Here is a 23242-nt window from a genome sequence, read left to right on the forward strand (position 1 = left end):
CTGTGCACAGGCCAAGGCAGCCTGTGAGGGGTATTTCACATTGAGGGGATGCTGAAGTCTTGGTGATACATTTCTGTAAAGCTTCTCTGAGCACAGATCTGCACCAGGCCTTTGTGGACAGTACCTTTGTCTGCCAGGGACAGTGTGCTGTTGAAGTACTGCTCCTCCACAGTCCATGCTGTGTCATTGATCTTGTTGGACACCCCACAGGATCCAATGCAGCTCACCTTGATGGCTGTGGAGAGACAGGACACATGTCAGCACTGGGAGAAAGAAAAACCTCCGGTTCAGACCTGCCTCGGGTACTGTATGTGCAGGAGGATATACAGGAAAACACACACAGGGTGGGAAAATGAAGCAGAGGAATCAGGTCATGCTTTCATTCCAAAATTATGTTTTCCAGCACTCCCAGCACAACTGAGCACTCCCTGCTACCCCAGTGCTATGCCAAGGTATTATCACCCTTGAAACCCTCAGGCTGGTTTCCTTGCACTGTGGAAGCCCTTACCAGCAGCGACTGCAGCTCCCTGACAGGTAAACCTCTCCCCAAATGAAGCAGTGCTCCCTCCCAAATAAGGACTGGGTCCCAAAACATGCACCAGCCTCATCACTCTGGCTGAGAGCAGAACCTTGGGTGTAACTGTCCAGACAGGGATGAGCAGCCCAAGACTCTGTGGCCTCCTACCCCACAAGGAGCCAGGCATCCCACCAAGTGTCTCACCATCCCTGGGAGGAGAGACACGTTTGGCACAAGCTCATTAACCAGCTGAACGAGGGGTTCAGAGAGCCCTGTGTAAGGCATCAGCAGACAGCTGGACCCCCCACTGCAGCCTGGACAAGCTCTCTGCTGCTTGAATTCACAGGCTTGTCACCCTCAGAGGACATTCCCAGCCCCTGGGAGCCTGCTCCCAGCTCCTGGGCTCAGCTCAGCTTCAATGGCTTGCAGCAAAATCATTTTGTTGTTAACACTTGACCTGCATCAGGACCTCCAAAATGTCCATCCACACATCACTTCCCAGCCAGACACCAGTTCTAAGGGAGTGGTTTCCTCCTCTGTTAGAGACACACCACTCAGCAAAACCACACAGCAAGGTCTGGAAGCATCAGAGGTGCCATCTGACCCTCCCAAAAGCAAGGACAGTAATTTGAGCTATGTTTGTGCCTTGCCTGGAGAAAGTCACCCCAAGAAAGTCACTCAGCCTGCAGCGTGGCTCTCAGAGGAGCTCCCCACAGACATCTTCAGTTAGTCTTGGCCAGTACTCAGCAGGTTGAAATTAGATTCTGATGTCGACATTGGACCACAGAGACAGACAAACGTGACAGACTGGCCTTGCTGCACAGCAAGAGATGATCTGCACTGCTACCCCCACACAGGGAGGACACAGGCAGACCTATCGTGGCACAAACAGCCATCAGGGCTGTACCAGCCTGAACATCTCCCACCTGAATCCCAACAGGTTTTGCAAGAGCTGGAGCCCACAGAACTCCCTTACTCCATTTGCCAGGTGAATAGTTCTGCTGGCAGAAAGGTGACAGGACCCACCAGACAGACACTTTGCCTGTCTGACCCATCTGCTCCCCTGTATTCCAGCTGCATCCACAGGAAGCATCTCCCTGGGAAGCAGGTGGCCAGTTTGCCTTGGCTTAGGAGCTCTCCCCTCTCCTCCCCAAGTGTTCTCAGCCCTGTTGATATCAACACCTCCACCCACCTACCCAAACACTGAGGGCTGCATGTTATTGCTGCTTGCAGCCACCTCCAACAGCTCTCCAGAGCATCTGCCTGGCTAATATGACTGACTCAAGACAGGGTGGAAAGAACTGCAAATCCAGCCCTCTCTGCAGGGGCAACTCATAGCTCATACCTCAGTCACAGCAAGGGGAGTCAGGAAGTCAGGTGGAATGAGCTCCTCAGGGCTTCAAATCTGTAATCCCACAAGGAAGGACAGTCTCCCCCACCAGATGTCCTGCCATACCCTCACAGCTGACCATGACCACGAGATGAAGAGCCCCTTGCAGTCCAAGTGTTGTTCTACACTCAAGGACAAAAGGATAAGCAGCTCCAGATGCCAACTCTCATTATCCAAACATCAATACAGCAGCAAGGCTGACACATCACTGCCTTGTGTCCGTAATGTGCTTCAGCATTTCCAAGGCAGGGAAAGAACAGGATAGCATGGTCTGGGATGGGAACTCCTCCACCTCAGCACAGAGGACACCTGAGCTGATACAGGTGGCCTCCTGAGGTGAACCATCACAATGAACCCTCCCCATACCCCCAGGTGACATCCAATACTCTCTTTTGCCAGATGGCAGAGCCAAAGCCACAGAGAGCCCTCAGCATCAGGAGCAGGAATGGTTTTAACAGGGTGGTGTCCTGTGTATCTACACATCAGTGCTCCCACCTCGGACATACTGCCACATCTCTGGGCTCACAACAAGCCTGTCCCACTCTGAATTAGCCCACATAACACAGATGGATCCAGTCAAATCAAGCCCACACTCACCCACTCCATTCCCTCATTTTCACACAGGAAGTGCAAGCAAGAGAAGCCCAACCAAAAACTGGAGAATGTTCACATCCTTCAGGAGCAAGAGCCCCTGAGCAGGCTCCCCTGCACCACAGGAGTTTATAGATCACCACCATCTGTTCAATGCCCAGATAAGGGGCCCACAAACTGTGATTGCAGCCCAATGCTGCACTGTGGTGAGGAGGCTCTCCTGTTCCAGGGAGGCAGGTGGGTGGGAATGCTCAGGAACACACGCTGTGGCACAGCTCCCTTCCCACAGCAGACAGGCTCAGCAAGCAAAGGCAGTGGGTTTGCCTGGTCTGACACCCAGAGCCAGCCAGTGGCTGGGGCCCTGCTGCCATGGTCAAGCACTAGGGCTAAAGTCAGACTGTGTCCAAAAATCCCTCTACAGCTTGCTAAGGAGTTTTCCAGAAGAGAAGCTGTCAGCTCCAAGGCTTCCCAATTAACCACTGGCATCCCAAAGTGGCATGGTCACAGCCAGCCTGTGCCTAGAGAGGAGGGACAGTCTCTGGAGGGATTGCTCTGAGGCCTCCAAGGGGTTCCAGTCCTTCAGCCCCACCAAGCCCTCTCCAGCCACATTCCCTGACCATCACACACACACCCTGGGGTTGCCATTCCAGCCCCAAGCAACAGAAAGCAGCATTTCAGCTGAAAAGTTTGAAGGAATTTAATTCTCTCCTTCCCCCTATGCTTCCCAAAGTTCCCAGTGTCCCCTCACCAGGCACACCAAGTCACCACATTTAGGACAAGCCTTAGAGCAGTTCATGGGGCAGAGTTTTGTTACAGAGCATCTTATCCAACCTGCTCCAGATACCTGAGCACCCCACACCTCATTGGGGAAAAATGGGGTGGACAACAGCTCTGAGCTATTGCCCCACAGCTGTCAGTGTGGTTGGACACAGGGATTGCATAACCCACCTCATCCCCCAGGCTCCTGGAGGAGCCAGCAGATCCCCAGGCCCCTGCAGGGTGGGTGATGCTGGGGGCAGCAGGTCCAGGACAGCCAGAGAGCCCTCCAGTTTCATGCCCAGAGCAGGAAAGACTGGCAGCTACAGGGCCAGGTTACTTGGGATGTTTCAGAGGTGCCTGGTCCAACAGATCAAACCATTCATCTCACTCCTTATCAGGTTTTGGAATAGTGAACCATAAAATCAGCCTCTCCATGAACATCCCATGTGCAGAGGGAGATACTGGGAGCTGGCCTGGCTCTCTTTTGTACAGGTTCCTGCCCACAAACAGGAGGAAGGACAGGGATGTGTGACAAGCACAGCTCATGCACGTGCCCTGGGGGCAGCTGGGACCTAAAAATGGCATGGTCAGTATGGACCTGGCAAAACCAGCACCATCACAGCTGCTGCAAATGAGCACCTGAGAACAGAGTTTGTCAGCCTGCCTATGAGGAAGCAAAATGCACAGTCTGAACCTTTCCAAGGAAATCTTGGAACTGCCAAGCTGCAGACAGAGGAAACAAGAATAGTTTCTGCATCAGAATAAGCTAGTTCCAGTTATTAGAGACCCATTAAAAATGCCTCTGGAATCCAGTGCTACCAGTGGCCCCAGTCACCTCCCTCCTGCTCTGCTCCTTGTTTACCCAGACTGATTTCAATAAATACAGGAAAAAAACAAAGTCCAAAAACTGTAGAGTGGAAGGGGGAAGCAAAGAGAAGAAATGAATGATGAAGCCATGCAGAAGGCAAGAGCCCTTCACCCCCACAGTCCCTCAGGGACTCAGGGAAGCGGGCAGCTCCACATCCAGCCAGACACATCTTTAGCAATGTGCTGCAGCATGTGCCAAATGCTGGAAATAAAAGGAGACAGCTCAGCCATATCCATCTCTGCACAAAGTAAAAATAGAGATGCCAGGAGCTGGGCACGTCTGCCTTCTTCCAAGGTGATTTAAGGAGAGCAGCCGTAGATTTCAAACTGCTTTTCCTCCTGACCCAGTGCATTGCCCTCCTCAGGGGAAGAACCGGCATGGCACGTCAGGCATGAGGAAAGCCCAGCACACACATCCCCTCCTCTGCCAGGGGCAGGTTGTGGGTGCACATCCCTCCTTCCAAAATCCAGCCACATGCTGAGCAAGCAGAGGCTCAATGGTCACCCTGCACTCAGACCCAGTCCCAAGTGAATGCCTCTGACTTTTAAGTCCCACCTATGTCACACACCTGCTACAACAGGTATGGGCAGAGGGGGAGGGAAGAGGCTGCTGCCTCTTGGTCAGCTTGGATTTTCTAGGCTGGGCAGGGGAAGCAGTAAAACCGGTTCAGAGAATCATTGAATACCTTGAGTTGGAAGGGACCCACCAGGATCACCCAGCCCAACTCCTGTCCCTGCCCAGACCCCCAAAATCCCACCCTGGGCATCCCTGGCAGCGCTGGCCAAAGGCTCCTGGAGCTCTGGCAGCCTCGGGGCCGTGCCCATTCCCTGGGCAGCCTGGGCAGTGCCAGCACCTCTGGGGAAAGAACCTTTCCTGCTCTCCAGCGTGAGCCTGCCCTTGGCACAACCTGGCACAGCTGGAGGTGGTGGCTTTGCAGTTGGCAGCAGCTTAGGCAGGACAAACAGACCCTCCTGTCAGTCTCTTTCCTCCATGAGGACGGACGAAGAGCTGGCAACTGAGCTCTGAAATGGCACTTACAAACAGCCTGGGATTTTGCCAGCTGAAGCTTAGCCGGGTCACCACGTGGCCTCAGCCATGTCTGCTGGACCCAGAGGCTGCAGCCGTCCCTGCTGCAGGGAAGGAGGGCCCAGCCCTGCACAGCTGGGATGAGATGGATGGCAGAGCCACTGTGCCTACAGTGACCCCCCGCAGCACAAGGGAGCAGGGCATGCTTTAGTGACAGAATAGGAGGGCACCCAGGGACTGAGATACCCTTTGGAAAACTCCTGCATGCTTGGATGCAGCTAACAAGGGAGCAGAGTGGGAGAAAGTGCTGTGGGAGTTGGGAGAGTCAAGTGAGTCTGCATCAAAGAAGTCTTCATTTCATGGAAACCAGCCACAGGAAGGCATCCCTCTCCATCAGAGCCATGGCAGACCATGATCACCACATTTCAACTGATTCTCTCGAGCTGACAGGGACTCTCTGAGCTGCAGGGACTCAGAGCATCCGTGAGCTGGGAATGAGCCATTTTCCATCCCAGGGGACAGAAGCAGCCTTGGGAAAAGGGGATGAAGGATCCCCCTGAGCCCCAACCCCTCCCCAAAGCATGGTAGTAGGGACCTGGTTTTGGCAGAAGAATTGGCTGTCACAGGATGGGCAGCAGGAGGTCACCTCAACACACAGCACCACAGCTCCACCTTGGAGTGACACCTCTGGGTTCAGCAAAGATCACAAATTTGGGTACACCCCGAGATCCTCCAACCTGCATCTGTGTGAAGATGAGGGGTTTGAGGTTCCCCACCCTGCCAGATAGCACTGGGAAAATGGAAAGCCAGGGAGAGAGCAAGACCTATAGGCAGAGCAAATTACTCTAAGTTTGTAAAGACTGGTAATTCCTAGAAAATTTCCATGAAAAGTGGACACCAAGAGGGGCAGGATTAGGTTTTTCTACTGATGGCCTTTACACAGAAACACACCCACACAGTTTCAGACAGAAAGGACTGAGCAGGAAGGCTGGAAATTCATGAGATACAAAAGTCCCTCGTGCATGAATATATTGTGACACTACTAATTAAACCAACAGCTCCTAATTAAGTCTCAGCTATCCCCATCCTTCTGGGTCCATCCTGTCAGTTCTTGAGACACAAATAGTCTTGAGCATTTCACAAGCCAGTGAGGCAAGAGCAGAGCTTACAACAAGTGCTGGAGGCAGTGGTGGGTTTGGAACAAGGTTAAGGATTGTCTGAGGAGGTTTTATCTTCTTCCTTCACAAGAACCCAGCACAGGAGCAAGAAAGGGATCTGGCCTCTAACGTGGAAGGAAAGGAGGTGTCTAGAAGAGTAGTCTATGCTTTCAATCTCAAATCAAATCCAAGCCTGGGAGGGGACTTGTCTGGAGCTGATGCACAGGGAGCAGCACATCTCCCACAGCACCAGCAGCCTGCAGATCCTGGAGGACTTGGCTGCTTCTCCCGTGACCCAAGGGCTCATCCCACCTGCCACAGCCATCACAAGCTCACAGCCAGAGCAGCTCTCTGCTCAGAGGCTCAGACAGGCTCCCAGTGAAATTCTGCATGGTTGCTGTGTCTGCCCCCTCTCTGTCCCTGTGCTGCTGCCTGTGGCAATGCTCCTGCCACACATGAGCCCAGCTGCAGCCCCTCTGCAGTGGCACAAACTTTAGCATCATTTAGGAGCAAGAGCAACCTCTGCTGTCAGCCATTCCTTCCCCAGGTTGGCACTTGTCCTCTCCACCTTGCAAGGGGTTGGACCAGCCAAACCCCTTACAGCAACGCAAGGGGCAGTCCCTCCCTCCCCAGCCTTTCAGTGTGCTGATTTCCAGGGCAGCAGAGCCAGCCCTGCAAATCCAAGCTCAGCAAATGCAACCCCAAGAGCCAGCAGTGCCTGTTACCCTGGCTGTGGCAACAGGGTTATACTGTTATACTGTGTCCAGTGCCAGGCTGAGGCAGGAGGACCCACCTGGATGTCCCACCCAACCTGCAGGAAGCCCAGACCCTCCAAAAGCAGCCCCACACTGTTGGAAGGCTGAAGCAGCTCCTCAAGAAAAACTCCACCAGTAGCAACCCCAGGGGAGGGCCAGCTCTGCCACAGGGGCAAAGTGACCCACAGTCATTATTTTGGCTATGCATGAATTATTTCAGCCAGAGTCCAGCCCAGCACAAGGAGGGGCAGGCAGTATGGACACACAAGGATGTCCTCATTTCAGCAATGCAGAAGCCTGCAAAGGGAGGCTGGGCAGGTGTGTACCTGCAGAAAAGCAGGAGAACAAATCTTCTAAGTCCATTCCCAGGTAGGTCAATCCTTCCCCCTGTTGCAAGCATTTTCTTCCATCAGGCTGAGAGCAGCAGGAAAACCTACATTTTCCAGCTCCTCCCCAAAACCAAGGGTCAACATAAATCCTGAGACAAAAAAGCCAACTCTTGGGCTCCTGTTTAGAACAAACTCCTGCTCAAACCAAAGGCTCTTGTCCCTTGTGGAGCAGACAGGTTTATTTATAGCATCACAGTGTTTTATCAGCATGCTGGCTGCCCTCAGAGGAAGGGGGTCATCTCAAACATCTGGAATTAAATCCTCAGCTGAGCACACTTAACAAGCCTGGCTCTGCACATGTTGGGCTGCAGGGGGAAAACTCACCAGTGAACAAGGCCACACAGGCTGTGGCAGGGGGATGAATACGTGCCACAAAGTCTGTGCCTTGGATCTGCCAGAGGCAGCTCCCTAGCAACAGGCACAGAGCACCACAGCACCTGCAGTCAGGTGCAGCCCCAATCCCCATCATGCTACTGCTGCTACAACCCCCTCACTGCCCCCCAAACACGCTCCAGAAGGGGATGTTGGGGTAATCCTTCCTCCAAAACTGCCTCTTGCAAAACAAGGACAAGTTTGGGATTTTTTTTTAAGCTTCAGACTGATGTAGGGCCCAGAGCTGAGGCACACAGACTGGGAAGAGGTGGGGAGAAGTGGGCTTGCTCTGCTTGAGAGCCCACAATGGCAGAGGTGGTTGTACCATAACAGCCAGGCAGAGCAGAGTCTGGACATGTCCTGGCAGTGCCTCAGACCAGTTTTGGGAGCCCAGACTTTCATCCCATCCCATCCTGGCACAGTCCAGCAGAGCTGCTCCAGACAGTGCCTGCTGCCACACACAGGGCTGAGGTCAGCGCTGTCATTCTTTGGGTACTCCTGCAAGGAGACCAACTGTGTCCCACCCCAGCACGCTGAGGCACCATCCTCTTCCTCCCAGGCCAGGCTGGCAGACACAGACACCCCTACGTGCTGGGAACAGCCAGATCAGACAGCAGTGAGAAGCTACTTGGCAGAGAGAGGCAGATCTCACAGCTCCCCAGGAATATCTCCATGCCAGCCACCCACCTGAGCCACACTGCCAGCACTCACAGCCTCCTCCTCTCCCAGCATCCATCCTTCCAAGTATTGGAGGGGAAAAGCAGAGAGGTTGCAGAGGAGCAGAAGGCTGGAGGAGAGATGGAGGCAACATTTTGTGTGGAGCTTCTACTGCTCCAGGGTGTGAAGCCAACTTTTGTCTCAAAAGATTTCTTTCTTTTCTGCTATTCTGGACAGAAATTCAGAGTGGGAAACTGTGACCTGTTTGGAGACTGCAGTGCCTGCCCCCCTCCTAGAACTGCATTTGAGGCTCACTTCTGTTCATGCCATCCATGAGGAAACAGCCTCTGCTGCTCTCAGGTGGGATGGACTGGGATGGGACCAAGCTCCGGGCAGGGCCTGCAGCTGCCAGCCTGGCACAGGAACATTTCATATTTAAGATCTCAGCAGGGTGCAGAAAAGTTTTACTCATGATCCCCTGCACAAGACAGATTTATTTTAATAAATTTAATGTAGATTTAATTTACTCCATCCTTCTCAGGGGACCTGGGTAATAAGCTGGATTTTGTGAGCCCTGAATTTAAGTAAGCTGGGCTTTTCAAAGCAAAATAAGGCTGTACATACATAAGCACTCAGGGCATCTTACTCTTCAGCACTTGGCCCCTACAGCAGCCCCGTGGGAAGGGAATGCAAGTCCCAGATGCCCAACATGCAGCCAGAGAAGTGGAACAGAATCAGCAGCTCACCCTGGCTCACAGGAATGCTGATAGATGCCAGGACCTGCCAGCACTCAGCACTTCAGCCAGACAGAGACCACAGCCACCCTTCCTTAGACTGAGCAGTGCTAAAACAGAAGTGAAGAATGTAATTTTTTTTATAGCTTGCCCAAAGTGAAATAGGTTTCCACCCAGCACTTAACACTACTTTAAGCCAGAGGAGTTAAGATATTCTGGTACAATTGACTTGGCTGTCTAAAAAAGGAAGAGCTGAGCAAAAAACTTCACCACAGCCTACCACAGAGCACTGCAGGTGCCAGGGGGGATGTGCTGGATGCTGGTGTAAGAAAAAGCCCCTTAAACTCATTAACAAACACAATTGTTCTTCCCCAGCAAGTGCAAAGCCTGGCACCTTTTCCCACCTTGCTGGCAGAACAATTGCAATTCCTATGGAAAAGGAGCAGCCAGGGAGGCTGAGCTCTCTGATGTCCTGGGAACACGCCTCTGCGTGCGACCCCCGCCAGCCCTGCTCCACTCTTCCCACAGCCTGGAGCAGGTTTGACGAGCTCTTTGCCCAGACAACCCCTCTGCCCCCGCCGCAGGAGCATCACCCTCCACGCTGGGTGCAAAAGCCACTGCAGAAGAGAAACAGCCGACTGATCAGGTTTCCCTACTCACCACAAAGAGGTTGATTCACCAGAGCCTACTCCCTTTTCAGACTCTTTCTAAATAAATGCTTCAAAGACTTCTGGAAATTCATGCTTAACAGGCTTACTGTAATACCAGAGCACCAAGGCTCCTGTGGGCCAGGCTCTGCTGTGGGACTGAGTCACGCTCATTTTCTTCTGAGACTCTCAGATATCCTTTTCTAAGGGGAAAGGCTACAAATCCTGTTGGCTAGTGCTCATTTTGGGAGACCCTCGCTGCCACCCACGACACAGCCAGACACAGCTCTCCTGGCCTCAGCAACAGACAGCCCTGCAGATGTAAAGTTCAGGAGAGATGACACTTCTCCATCCCCTCCTGGGGCTCAAGAGATGCTCCTGGGCACGAATTCCCCGTCACCCACTATCCAGACAAGGAGCACATGCAAAGTCAGCCCAGCACCTGGTGGGGCAGAAGGTCTGTCACAGCCTGGACACCCCTGGGGCTGCAAGGACCCAGCCCAGAGCACAGTGTCACAACCCGGCATCCTGAGCGAGCCTCTGCCTCCACGGTGGGAGAAGAACTAAAGCAGCACACTCAGGCCTGCTCAGCCATCCTGGAAACAGGAGCTTTGGTGTGAGGGGTTGGAGCCCACTTACAGGGAGAGGAGCCAGGAGCAAGGACTCAGGCAACCTCATGGAACCACATCAGGGTCAGTCCTCCTGCCACTCCAGGCACTGAACTCACAACTCAGCACACCAAACTGCTGAGACACCTCCAAATAATTTAGTGCTGCTGCAGCTTCCAAGCACGAGCCAGGAGCCAGCTCCCCTCCTCCTAGAAGGGGAGGTTTCAAAGGCTTTTTCCTGAAGAGCCTTATTTAAAAGCAGTAAAGCAAGCCTGCATTTAGTGCCTCCTCATTCTGGCTGGGTACCAGCACAGGTAGGTTCTTGTTGGGGAGGCAGGAAGGCACAGCATGGGATGAGAGATCCCAGCCCCACCTGCTCCCTGCTGAAGATCCCAGCATGGGATGAGAGATCCCAGCCCCACCTGCTCCCTGCTGAAGATCCCAGCATGGGATGAGAGATCCCAGCCCCACCTGCTCCCTGCTGAAGATCCCAGCATGGGATGAGAGATCCCAGCCCCACCTGCTCCCTGCTGAAGATCCCAGCATGGGATGAGAGATCCCAGCCCCACCTGCTCCCTGCTGAAGATCCCAGCATGGGATGAGAGATCCCAGCCCCACCTGCTCCCTGCTGAAGATCCCAGCATGGGATGAGAGATCCCAGCCCCACCTGCTCCCTGCTGAAGATTCCCCATGTCACACTGAGCTCTCGTGCACTGCTTTTGCATGTCTCAGTTGTCAAGAAATCTCCCAACCTCAGCATCTTCAGAGAAAACAGCCAGAATCCACTTCACTAAGCATAAGAGCTGCTCCTATGATTTTCTTTGATGCCATTCAACACAAGCAGCTGGATTCTCTATTTATAGCAAGATCATCAGTTTGGAAAGATGACTTATGTTCTTGTTATCACCAGAGCACCAGATACATAACAAATCCTCACTATGCTGGGAGTGCCACAAGTTGGTAAGACAGTCCTCATGGTCAGGCTGGGCTCCTCAGAGATCCAAGCAGACAGAAAAGGAACATCTGGGACCTGAGCTGAACCTCTGGCCCTGACATTCAGACCCCTGCTGATAATCCTCCATCAAGAAGGCTCCAATTTCTACCCATACACTGAGCATTCCTTCCTAGAGTTGTTGCCTTACAAGCCAGTTTTATCCCACTCTTATTGCAGGGAATATTTGGGAATCAGGAGGGTGTTTTTGGGAGGGATGAACAGTGAATTGCTGCAGCATTGTTACCTCTGGTCTGAGCTGCCTGAGCCAGAACGACTGTCAGAGAGCAGAGTGCCATCAGCAAGAACAAAGGAGTGGAAGTCATAAGCATTAGTGCTCCAGAAATGATTCATGCTTCTTGGAAGCAGCTTTTGCTATGGATATCTGACAAACTCCAGTTTTTAATCAAGATAAGGTGCTCAAAGATCAGGGTGTTTCTAATTAATTCCAGGTTGGCACTAGCTTGCCGCCCTCATGTTGTCGAGGGGGTCAAAAGCAGCTCGATACTTACCTTAGGACACCCCATATCCTCTTCACTGCCATCATCCAGCATCTCGAGACCCCAATACACCTGTGAGAATTTACTCATGCTAAGCAATTCAAACCCATGGCACTGGCCACCCCACTGCACAGAGCAATAGCCAGCCACAGGTACCCACATTGTGGTGAAAGGCCTCTACCCACAAACTTAGGGACAGCAAAACAACTCACTCCCAGCTGACTTGTGCACCCCATCACTTACTTTTAATTTGCCATCAGAGAGAGTGGGGAATGTGGATTTGCTGCTTAAAAGCCATCACAAGCAGACAGAAGCCTGTGGTATGGATCCATTTCACCTCTGTTTTGAATCCTGAGCACAGCCCAGGGACTCTGAGCACATGCAGGCACAACTGTGCACAAGGCATAAAACATGCTGACTGGCAACAGTCTGGTCCTTTGCTCATTTTCTCCTCTCCTAAGCACTTTGCATTTCTCCACAAGAGATTTGAAGAGTGACAGATTTTAAGAGCAGCACAAAGAGGCAATTAACTTCCACAGCAATTCCTGTCACCAGACTCCAGAGGTCACACCAGTAGCCTAAAGGCTGTACATTGGATATCTTAGCAATCAGCCCTCAAGAAAAGAGGCACCAAACCAAAGGCCAGCCCCTGACATGTTTGCCAGGCCATTTCAGGAGTAGCTGCCCCAAGCAGGAGAAGACCTTCCCCAACGCCTGGCAGAGCACCTTTCTCTATGCTCTGGCACAGGTCAGGTCTGCAGCAGCCCTGCAGCACAACCCAACCACCCCACTCCCTTCTTCTCTTGAAAGGGCTCCTCTCTGGATAGCAGAGGATGACCCACATGTCCATCCTCTTCTTACTGGCTATGAGAGCCTCTAGCAAGACTCCACCAAGCCAAGTGACAGCTGCGTCTTCTACACACCTACTTCTTCCCTGGGGATGACTTACAGCATGAAGCATTCCGCAACACGCTCCGAGTGGAGCATGCCCGTCCATGCACTCCCTGGCTGCTCCTCCTCTCCCAACACAGCCAGGGATAGGGAGCTGCCTCGGGATGAGAGGGATGGAAACCCACAGGCTTCTTCCTCCTAGCCAGGGAGCCTCCCTGCCGCCTACCTGACTCCAGCCCAGAAAGACAAGCTACATCTCTGACAGCTCTGCACCGCTCCAGGGAAGGGATAAGCACTCACACCCCGTTTGTCACACTTGGAAGCAAATCAGACAGACAGAGCTCCACTTCACTTGTCCTCCCATTTTGTTAAACAAGGGATGGGAGGCCATGGCATGTCTCCTCGCCAAGGAAAGCAGCAAACAGTTTTTCAGCCGAGCGCAAGCGGTGCGCAGGCGGGGGGAGCAGCGCAGAGAGGCTCGCTGCAGCGACAGAGACACAAACCCATCTCGTGATTAGTTATTGACTCCAGAGGAGTTGGAGCTCCAGCAGCAAGCCAGCCAGGAGAGCAAAAATCCCTCTTTTGTTCCCCAGCCTCAGACAGACTTGGCCACACAGCTCCTCGTTATCTCTCTTCACACAATGAAAAAAGAAAGTTAATCCAGCTCCCCTACAGCAGGAGCCATCCAGCCTGAGGGAGTGATGCTGTGGAGCCATCCGTGAGCATTCCTGAGCTGGCCTCATCCTGCCACCCCCCACTGCTGGTGGATACCAGACAGCTCGAGGACCTCATGGGACATTGCCAGGATCACCAGGGACAGTGCCCTCCAAACTGCCAGGCCTCGCTCAGCTCTGCGGCACCACGCTCCCTCCCCACAAGGCACCCCAAAGCAGGGACCAGCAATGGGGTCCCTTCTGCCCCAATGGTGAGTAGGTGACCCATGCTGCCAGCACAGGGATTTCCAATCCTCCTTTACACACAAACTTCTGACTCAGGAGAAAGTCAGACCACTATGCAGGGACCGAATCCACCTTTTCCCCAGCACTTTCCCAAGCCACAGCCTTCCTGCAAGAACAATGTTTTCCACTGTACCAGAGGTCAAGTTCTAGGAGAATTGTGGCCAACCAAGCCCTTTGGTGTCATCCCTTCCCCTCAGGAAGGGCACAGGTTACACACATGTCAGAACAACCAAACCCAAATTTCTCCCTAATGCCCTTCTAGGGAACAGAAGTTACCTTTTAATTTGGACATCTGATCCAGAATTTCAGAGCCCTGCTCTTCATTCCCCTTCACCACCAGCTTTCTCTGTCCTCCACATGAGAAGTGAGAATATTTACTACATTTAAGATCAGAAAATTATGATTCATGGGCTCTCTGCTCTGTGGAAATGGGAATTATGTATGTGTATTTCTAGAGCATGAACAAACACGAGCAGTGTCTAGTGCTTTGTAGTTCAAGGGAGTGATTTTAAAGTCAACCTATCCCTGCATAAACCTGGACAGCCAAATAACGGAGTGGAGAATAGCAAAGTGCTGAAATCTGTTCCGGAAAGCACTTGCTGTTTCTTTGCTCTTGGTGGCCTGGCAGAGAGGGCTGTTATTTTAACATTACGCTTGTTGAAGCCTCACTGAATGGCAGGCACGACCAAAATAATCCACATGGGCCCTGGAAGCCACAGAGTTGAGAGGAAAGTGCTCCAGCATCTCCAGGCAGCACAAGCCTTTGTTTCCACATGCTCCTGCCGGCAACCAGGACTGCCTGCCCTGCTCCAAATGAACTGGCTTCCCTCCTCCTTCCCCACAAATTAACTCCATCTCCAGCTGTCCCTGCGCAAGCTTCCTGTAAGATTAATTATTCTTTGTGCACACACGTTTGATGATTTACCCAGCAAACCAGGCACAATGATCAGGAATTCTCCATTTCCATCAGCGCTCTCCCCTGAGGCTCAGAAGTTTTCTGGGCAGGTCCCTCACCCTGGCACAGGCACAGGAAGAAATGTGGCTCCTCAGAAGGTCCACATGAGTCACCAAGGACCAGTCAGTATTTGTGATGCTGCTGCAAGGTCAGCTGAAGAAGATGTGCTCCAGAACAGCCCTCAGTGCCAGTCAGCAGGGCTGGCACTGACGCCAGTCTAAGTGGGAACATCAATGATCCCAAAAAGGTGTGTCCCCAGCTACGCTGCCCCATGACCCAAGATTTCCCCCGTGTTTAGCAAGGCACAACGAGCTGTGTTTGTTTGCACTGTCACCTTTCAGAAGGTGTAATTTGCAAGAGCCAGAAGTTACCGTGTGAGGAGTCACCTCCAGGCTGGTTCCGGCTGTGATCTCACACACCACAGCACCGAGAAGTCACCGCGCCAGACTCGCCTGGCTCAGGAAATGGAAAGCACCAAATCGTGGTGCTGAGGGCCAGACCTGCCAGGGGTGAGACTTTGTGTCTTCTCCTGGAAGCAGTTTATTAGCCTGGAAAGTCACAGTTGGCCACAGAAGGTGTGGGGGGGCATATACAATGTAAAATGAGTTGATTCCACACAGCTCTCCTCACAGCCCAGTAGGAAGCCAGAGGATGTCAGGTTGTCTGATCCCTCTAGTGCCGAGCCCACAGTGCTCAACAGGGCTCACAAGTCTCTTTAAGATCTCTTTTGCTGTTACAGCAAAAGGATGTTTCAAGCAGCTACAGGAACCTCTTCCTCTGAGGGTGGGACACTTCCTTCATCCAGGAAGAAGGAGAGGGTGCCCAAGAAATGAAGTATGGAAGGTTTAAGCACCAGCAGGAGGGAGAACACACAGCAAAGTGTCACCCTGTGCTTGGCAGAAGTTGGTTTCACACCCAAATGTGACTTAACTGGGTGAGTTCTGACACCAGTAATGGAAAGTTTCTAGCCCAGCTCATGAAGCCACTGTACATGAAACAGTCTAGAAGAGCTGCTCAGTGATCTCAGCACAACAGAAGCATCAATCACATGGAGCCCACATCAGATTTCGGCTCAATGCATCTGACAGCTTTCCTAGAGCTCTTACCCAGCTCTTACCAGAATCCCTGCACTAGCCCCAAACACCAGATCCCACAGCAAAACCCCTCCTGAGTTCAGGACCTGTACTTAACACCAGACCCTGATACTTCTCCGAATCAAGGCAATAAGGATGCAGAAAGGAGGTCTAGAACAAAGAGAAGCCTTTCTCCTTCCCTACAACAACACCAGGAAGCAGAGGAGAGCTGGTGTAGAATAGAACCTGGCAGGTCCTCCTCAAATGGGAGTTGTAGAGGCAGCAGCAAGTAGTTTTGGCCAGCTGGCAGCACAAAGGGCCAGCACACCAAACCCTCTAAGGCCAAACTCTCATCCCTCCCAAGAAGCACCTTCAGGAATGGATGGAAGTCAATGGGATGGGCCGAGGGAAGTCAGCCAGACTTCATTAGGAACATCTTTGCTGGAAGTGCATCCAGGAGTATTCTCCAAGGAGATAAACGCTGGATCTGCGACTGTTTTGCTCTGACAGGAGTTTAACAGGCTACAAGTTTACACTTGTCCTAGATACTTTTTTTTTCCACAAGAAGCTTCCAAAAGCTATTGCAGACAACTGGGAGAGGTGCTCTCAAAAGCAAGGCACCGGCAGGCAGAGGCACCATCATCCAGGCTGACAGCTCTTGAACAGAGACTTCACATTTTACATTACTTGGTCTTTTTTCCCCCCTCCAATAATTTGTTACAAAGGAAGCAGCATGCACACACGAGAAGCAAGCAAGACCTCAGGGAAAACAGCAAATTGGTTCACATTTCCACAGCACTGAGCACAAAGCTGACTTGCAAATGCGAATGACTTCTCTCAGGCGGGGGAGGAAGCTCCCAGTTTGGATGATCCGAGCCCAGCCAGCTCATTTCCCTGCAGTCCAGCCCCATCCCTCTGCTCCGACGGACTGCACCAGCCACGAGCATGGCCTGAGCCTTGCGTGGAGCAACAACAACTCCTGCTCCAGACCACTGCTGGCACTCACAGGACCTCGTACACACCGCGGACATCTCCCACACTCGCAGAGCCACAACTCCAATGCCCCAGTTCATTCGAGACGTTACAACACGGCTGCTGGCTGCGGACGGTGCCTGCGAGCCGGTGGGTGGGTGCCGCTCCTGCCGGGACACGGCATCGCCCACCTCCGCCCAGTTCCCTGCCCAACACATTCGCGTCCGTCCGACCCAGGGCACCAGGCTCGGGGCTGTGCCGGGGCGATGCCGGCAGCCCTGGGAAGCCGCAGGACTCCGGGAAAGCCGAACGAGACGGGCGAGCCCCTCCGCCACCTCCCGCTGCCACCCTGGGCACCCGCCAGCTCCGGAGGCTGCCGTGGCACAGCCCCGCGCTGGGGCGTTGTGGGAAGGGGGTTGGGAGGATGTTTCCTTATTTTATGGGATAGGAGCAAAAAGTAAGAGGAGGAAGCGGAGGAAGGAGGAAATAATCCAGCAGGTTGCTCCCATCAGCCCCTCCCGGCCGCCGCATGGCAGCGGGGGCGGCAGCGATGGGGCAGCCCCGGAGCCGCCGGTCCGCAGAGCCGGGGGAGGAAGCCCGGCCGCGGGCCGGGGCAGCCCGCGAGCCCCTCCCCGGGATATCCGCCCCGCGGGGCACGGCAGGCCGCGGGCTCACCTCGGTACTGCAGCGAGCCCGAGAGCCGCACGGTGACGGTGCCGGCCAGCGGCTCGCCGGGGCTGTAGACGACGCGGCTGTCGCCCAGGCGGATCTCGAAGAGCTGCACCTTGCCCATGGCCGCGCCGGCCCGGCCGCTCCGCTCCGCTCCGCTCCGCTCGCACCTGCGGCCCGCGCTGTGCCGGCCCCGGCGGGCGGGACCGCCCCGGCCCGCCCCGCCCCGGCCGCGCTGAGGGAGCGGGGCGGGCCCGGCGCCGCGAGTGCGGGGGTGCCGAGTGCCCGGGGAACGGGGCAATTGTGCGGCCAGGCTGTGAGGGAAGGGTAGCTGATGGACCCCTCATTGCTGCAGGGTCGGGCTATGGAGTAAGGGGTAGCTGATGCAGCCCTGACTATTAGAAGGGAAGGAGCCGTGGAGGAAAGGGCAGCTTCAGGGGCTGGGCTGTGCTGGGAGGGAAGGGATTGCCTGTGAGGTCAGGCTGGGAGGGAAGGAGCAGATTGTGGGGCTGAGCTGTGAGGGAAAGAGAATGGTGGGTCCCTGACTGCTCTGAGGGAAGGAGCAGGTTGTGGGGTCAGGCTGGGAGGGAAAGGAGCCACTGTGGGGCTGGGCTCTGAGGGAGAGAAGTGGTTGGGGCAGGCTCTGAGGGAAAGAAGGGGTTGTGGGGTCGGATGTGAGGGAAAGGAGTGGTTGTGGGGTCGGGCTCTGGGGGAAAGGAGTGGTTGTGGGGTCGGGCTCTGGGGGAAAGGAGTGGTTGTGGGGTCGGGCTCTGGGGGAAGGAGCTGACTGCCCAACACAGGGCCGTCTTGCCTCCTGGTGATCCCTGCTCCCTCTAATCTCATTTCCTCCCTGTAATTCTCCAGCCCCAGCTGTCACCTCTCCCTGCTCCTGTTTGTATGACCCCAGTTGCTTTAAGTGTCCTGTAAGAGGCAAATACAAGGGACCTGACAACAAACTGGGACTGGGGCTGAAGAGTCATTGATGACCCCGTACTCTCTGTGGATCAGTGGGTGAAGGTCAGAGTGTTCCAGGAAGCCAGGGATGACCAGCGCACTTCATACATTTGCCATGTTCTCCCCTCATCTCTGCCTGATTGAATAAAAACCATCTGTAAAACCCACACCAAAGGCAGCGCCAGGAAAAGGCACCTCCCGGCCGCTGGCGAGCAGGCTGTGTACACAGGCAGAATGAATAAGTGTAAAAGGAGCTGTTTATCTGCAGAGCACACCCAGCCCAGACCTGGCTGGACAGACAGACATCCTCCCACGGCCCCACAGTGACACCAGCCTGGGGATGTGGGGCTGTGGGACTCTCCGTGCTGCCTTGTGGTGGCTCTGGCAACCTGAAAACCCTCACAAGGTACCAAAGGAGTTCGTGTGCTCCAGGCACACAGGGCTCCTGCTGGGAAGCCTTTCCAGGGCCTCCCTCCTCCTCTGGTTTCCAGGCTGCGTGTAGTCACAGGCTACAGACACACAACAGTCTTGTGCCAAGGCTTTCTGCAGCTCATCTCCTCCCGCAGGGCGTACCCTGGGATCCGTCCGCACACCGCTCTCCTTGTGCTGCCCTTAGCTTCTGTTTTCCCAGGCTAGGCACGCCAATTTGCTCCAGCCTTTTTATTTTGTAAGACGAGCCTGCAGCCTCTTTCATCAGTCTCTGCAGCCCCTATTTAGCTCTGCCAGCAAAACCAAGCAAATTAGGAGAAGAGAGGGGGGTTGAAAACACCCTGAGCTACAGCAGATTTTACTGAACCCTTTTTCCCCATGGAAAGTAGCCAAAGGATCATGCTTTGAGGCACAATTAGGGCTACACCATCTCTGGGGCAGCACTGGCACCCTTGCCCAAGAGGGACACCACACATGTGACAACTCAGGGTGGAAAAACCCTTCACCAAACCCAAGCCCCTTGTGCCATGCTGCAGCTTCACCTGACATGGAGATTTATGCACTTTGTTTGCAGAGAAGATAATTTTAAGCACAGCAAAGTTGCTCGCCCAAGGTCACAACGTGAGTAAAAAGGATTCCTGCATCAGGAGCTGAACAAAAGCACCCAGGCACAGCTTCAGTTCTGCAAGGATTTGTGCTAAGATACACAGAGTCCCTCGTCATGCCATGGCCAGCAGCAATGCCACAGGACAGCTCCATCCCCTGGATCACAGCTACACTGGGTAGAGCAGTCTGTAAAATGTAACTGGATTGATATAATTGAAGCATGGAGAAGAAAAGGTTTCAGGGAGACTCCATTACAGCCTTCTAGTATCTTAAGGAGGCTTTAAAAAATGGAAAGAGAGGGACTTTTTATATGGCTAGGTAGTGACAAGACAAGGGACAGTGGTTTTAAACTGACAGAGAGCAGGGTTAGATTGGATGTTAGGAAGAAAAATCCTTCTTAGGGGAAGGTGAGGCCCTGGCACAGGTTCCCCAGAGGAGATGAGGCCCTGGCACAGGTCCCCCAGAGGAGCTGTGGCTGCCCCTGGATTCCTGGAATTGTGCAAGGCCAGGCTGGACAGAGATTGAAACATCCTAGGATATAGTGTAAGGTGTCCCTGCCCATGGCAGGGGATGCAATGAGAGATGATCTTTAAGTTCCCAAACCAGTCTGTGACTCTATAATTCAATGTATACAATGCCTGCAGTGCCAGGGCGCCCATCATCCCCCCAGTGATGCCATATTCAGGAGGATTTTACTCACTGCAGTCAAAACGTGTATTTACATTCCTACCTCCCTGCTCACCCCAGAGCCATTCCTCTTATCTATTTGTGTGAGGACTCATTGGAGTTAAAACTCAGAGCAGTTTAAAAAAAAAGTAAGCTAAGGATGTTTAGTAAACTGCCATGGTTTGCTTTCTGATATTTTTGACTATTGTTTTGCTTAAAAAAAAAAAATGTTTTGAAGAGTTTTGTTGTTGTGGTGGGAAATCTCACTTCCTCTGCATTCTGTGTGCTCTCCCTGCTTCCCTTCCCCCTTATTAAAAGGGAAATTTAAAAAGAGAGAAGAAAAATGTCAAGACAAGCTCTAGAATAAAATTTTCCTTTCAGATGTCACCACATTCCCCTAACTTCAAGGAACATGAAATTTTCTGACAAAGAACATAGTAGTTATTAAAAGGGAAAAAAATTATCAATAAACTCCCTCTCAGCAGCACCTGAGCCGGGCTTTGCCAGCAGCACAGACGAGCTGGAAGCACAGGTGCTGGCAGAGCAGCTGTCAGTGGTGCCACATGTGGGGAAAATGTGCCCACGGAGGGCTCAGCTGTGGCCGCAAGTGCGAGACGCACAAGCCTCCACCATTAAGTCACAGACATTGCTTGTCACTTCTGTTTGTTCCCCTCTTGTCTTTCCAGGAGTTTCCAGACGCGGACGCTGACACGGAGGAGGCGCAGCCCCACCTGAGCGTGCCTCAGTTTCCCCTGCGCCGGGGCTGCTCCGGGAGAGGCAGCGCGGAAATGCCTGGGCGCACCCGGGCCGTGGCTGACGCCGCGTTCCCGGCGGCGGCAGCGGCGCGGCTCCCCTGGGGCACTTCGTACCTCCAGGTCATTTCCACCTGCCCCGCGGCTGCAGGGGACAGGGGCGAGCCTGGCAGGCGGCACCGCGGGGACACCCAGAGCCTCTCCTGCTCTCTTGTGACAAGATGAGTCTGTCTCTCCGCCCTCAAATTCTCTTTTGCGTTTGCAATCTCTCCCCCCACTCCTACTTGGTTTGGCGAGGGCGTGACTGGCGTGAGCCCACCCCGCCCCATAAGGGCAGGCACCGGAGCGGCTGTGATGGAGGGGGAAGTAAAGCAGCAGAGCTTTGTGCAAGTTGACCTTTAGGTTTCTAAAGTTTCCTTTGAACGAAAAAAGACACATGTGAACTGTCGTGGTGGGCTCCCCGTGCTACCTACACCACTGACAGCCATTCTGTATTCCTGTGTACATAAAATCCATTACCTTAATATATTTATATTACACAGGTTTATTACCTTTCTAAATAATTTCCCTGCTTCACTCAGTGCCTCATCTCTTCTCAGCTGATTTGCCGGCGGGTAAACTACGTCATCTGATACCAACAGCAACAACAATTACTCATTTGTTTCAGGCTGACACCTTCCAGCAGTTCAGGCAGAGGTGGTACCGTTCAGCCACACCTCCCTGCAGAGTCTCTCTCCTCGCAGGAGGCCACAGCCAAAGTCCCCTGTGCCCCTTCTGTGGGTTCATCTGCAAGGCAGCTCCCAGGCAGCTTCCCCAAGGGTGGAGCTGGATGTCCCACCAGTGGAGTACAAATCTCTGGGATCAATACATGATAGAATTATAGACTGGTTTGGGTTGGAAGGGACCTTAAAGACCATCTCATTCCTCCTCCTACCACGGGCAGGGATGCCTTCCTCCAGACCAGGTTACTCCAAGCCCTGTTCAACCAGGCCTTGGTTGACACTTCCAGCTGCTCTGGCACAATGTCCTGGGACTCTGCAGCAGCTCCCCACTGCTGCTGGAGTCCACCAGCCTATTGGTCTCACCAAGCCCCCCAGACACAAGGGCCACCAGCCCACCACAGCCCAACCCCGCGAGGATGAGAGCAGGAAGCAATCAGAAACCACCCTCAGTGCAGAGCCAGGAGGCAGCACTGCTCAGGGGCTCTGCAGGGAGGCCAGGAAGCTGCTTTGGGCTCCATCCCACAGATGCCTCACCAGCCTGTACCCTGAGACTGTGCCCAGGCCTCACCCAAAGGGTAAGAAAGAGGCTGAAACGTGAGTGGCTCTAACAGCATAACAAATAGTATTGGCTTACCGTCACACTGAGTGCCTGATGATGGAGTAACTTGGCTGAGGCACCACCAGAGGGACTGCCCTTCACCAGGCTAGAGAAACCCTGCCATACCCCCCCAGCAGTTTGTTTCCACTGGGTATCCCCTTTGTGCCAGCATGCACACCTGCCCTTCAGGCCAGCTTGGGCAGCTTCAGCCTTTGCTTCTTGTTCTGCTGTTCTCTGATGTTAAAGAGTCCTTTAGTGCCACAACCTTTCCTCTTGTGACAGTGTTTACACACTGGAATAAAGACACCTCTCAATGTCTGTGGTAAACGGAGTAATTTGAGCTCTTCAAGCCTCTCCCTGGAAAGCATTTTCTCCAGCCCCCATGTTATTTGCTGGCTTGTGCCTGTGCAAGCCCACGGACTGGCATTTGTGTGTCAACTGAAACGTGTGTGCAGGAGCAGCCTCCCACATACAGACACGTGCACAGACAGGAGTCGATGCATTAGAGCTCATGTATGCCCCTGCACACAGACACACACAGAAACACACACAGAAACACACACAGAAACACACACAGGCCCTTCAGCTCACATCACTGGGGCCAGATGAGCACTCCTGGCTGACACCTGGTCTTCTCTCCCATCCATTAACCCTCATCCCCGGGATTCTTAAAGCAGCTCCTCCCAGTCTTCCCCTCCAAAGCATGGAGAAAGATGAGGGCACTGAGAGCAAGTCCCCAGCCAAGGCACTCAGGTCCCGTGGCCCAGCTGGCACCCATCCCCTTCATGTGGGTGCTGTGGCTTTGATCAGTAAATGCCCAGCAAGAACCTGGCAAGCCTCACTAGCAAATCCCTAGAGAGAGACAAGGCATTAATTACTATTATTATAATTCTAATTGTACTGCCTGTATTTTTGCTCTCCTTTGCTGGAAGAGTTCCTGTTGCTCAGTGTGGGCCTGGGGAGAAGGACTGGATGATGGGATACTTGTCCTACTTTCCCTGTGGGGTTCAGCATCTGCAGGGATGGCAGATTGTT

The 23242-nt window shown here is 53.5% G+C and overlaps 1 protein-coding gene and 1 long non-coding RNA gene across 2 annotated transcripts in view; one reads left to right on the forward strand and one right to left on the reverse strand.

Annotated features, from left to right (window-relative positions):
* ARRDC1 (arrestin domain containing 1) overlaps positions 1-17679 on the reverse strand; it is a 33875-nt gene extending 16196 nt beyond the window's left edge. Inside the window, exons 1-2 of the mRNA XM_021542277.2 lie at positions 17487-17679; positions 125-235 (exon numbers count right to left, since the gene is read on the reverse strand). Coding sequence (XP_021397952.1) covers positions 125-235; positions 17487-17604 — 229 coding nt within the window. The 5' untranslated portion in view covers positions 17605-17679. The remainder of the gene's footprint in view (positions 1-124; positions 236-17486) is intronic.
* Positions 17680-17749: 70 nt separating this feature from the next.
* On the forward strand, positions 17750-18597 carry LOC116184228 (uncharacterized). The gene is made up of 2 exons (XR_004148985.2): positions 17750-17849; positions 18345-18597. It is a non-coding gene; the product is annotated as an uncharacterized LOC116184228 (long non-coding RNA).
* The last annotated feature ends 4645 nt before the right edge of the window (positions 18598-23242 follow it).

Source organism: Lonchura striata, chromosome 22 (genome assembly GCF_046129695.1).
Source record: "Lonchura striata isolate bLonStr1 chromosome 22, bLonStr1.mat, whole genome shotgun sequence".
Lineage (NCBI taxonomy): Eukaryota > Metazoa > Chordata > Aves > Passeriformes > Estrildidae > Lonchura > Lonchura striata.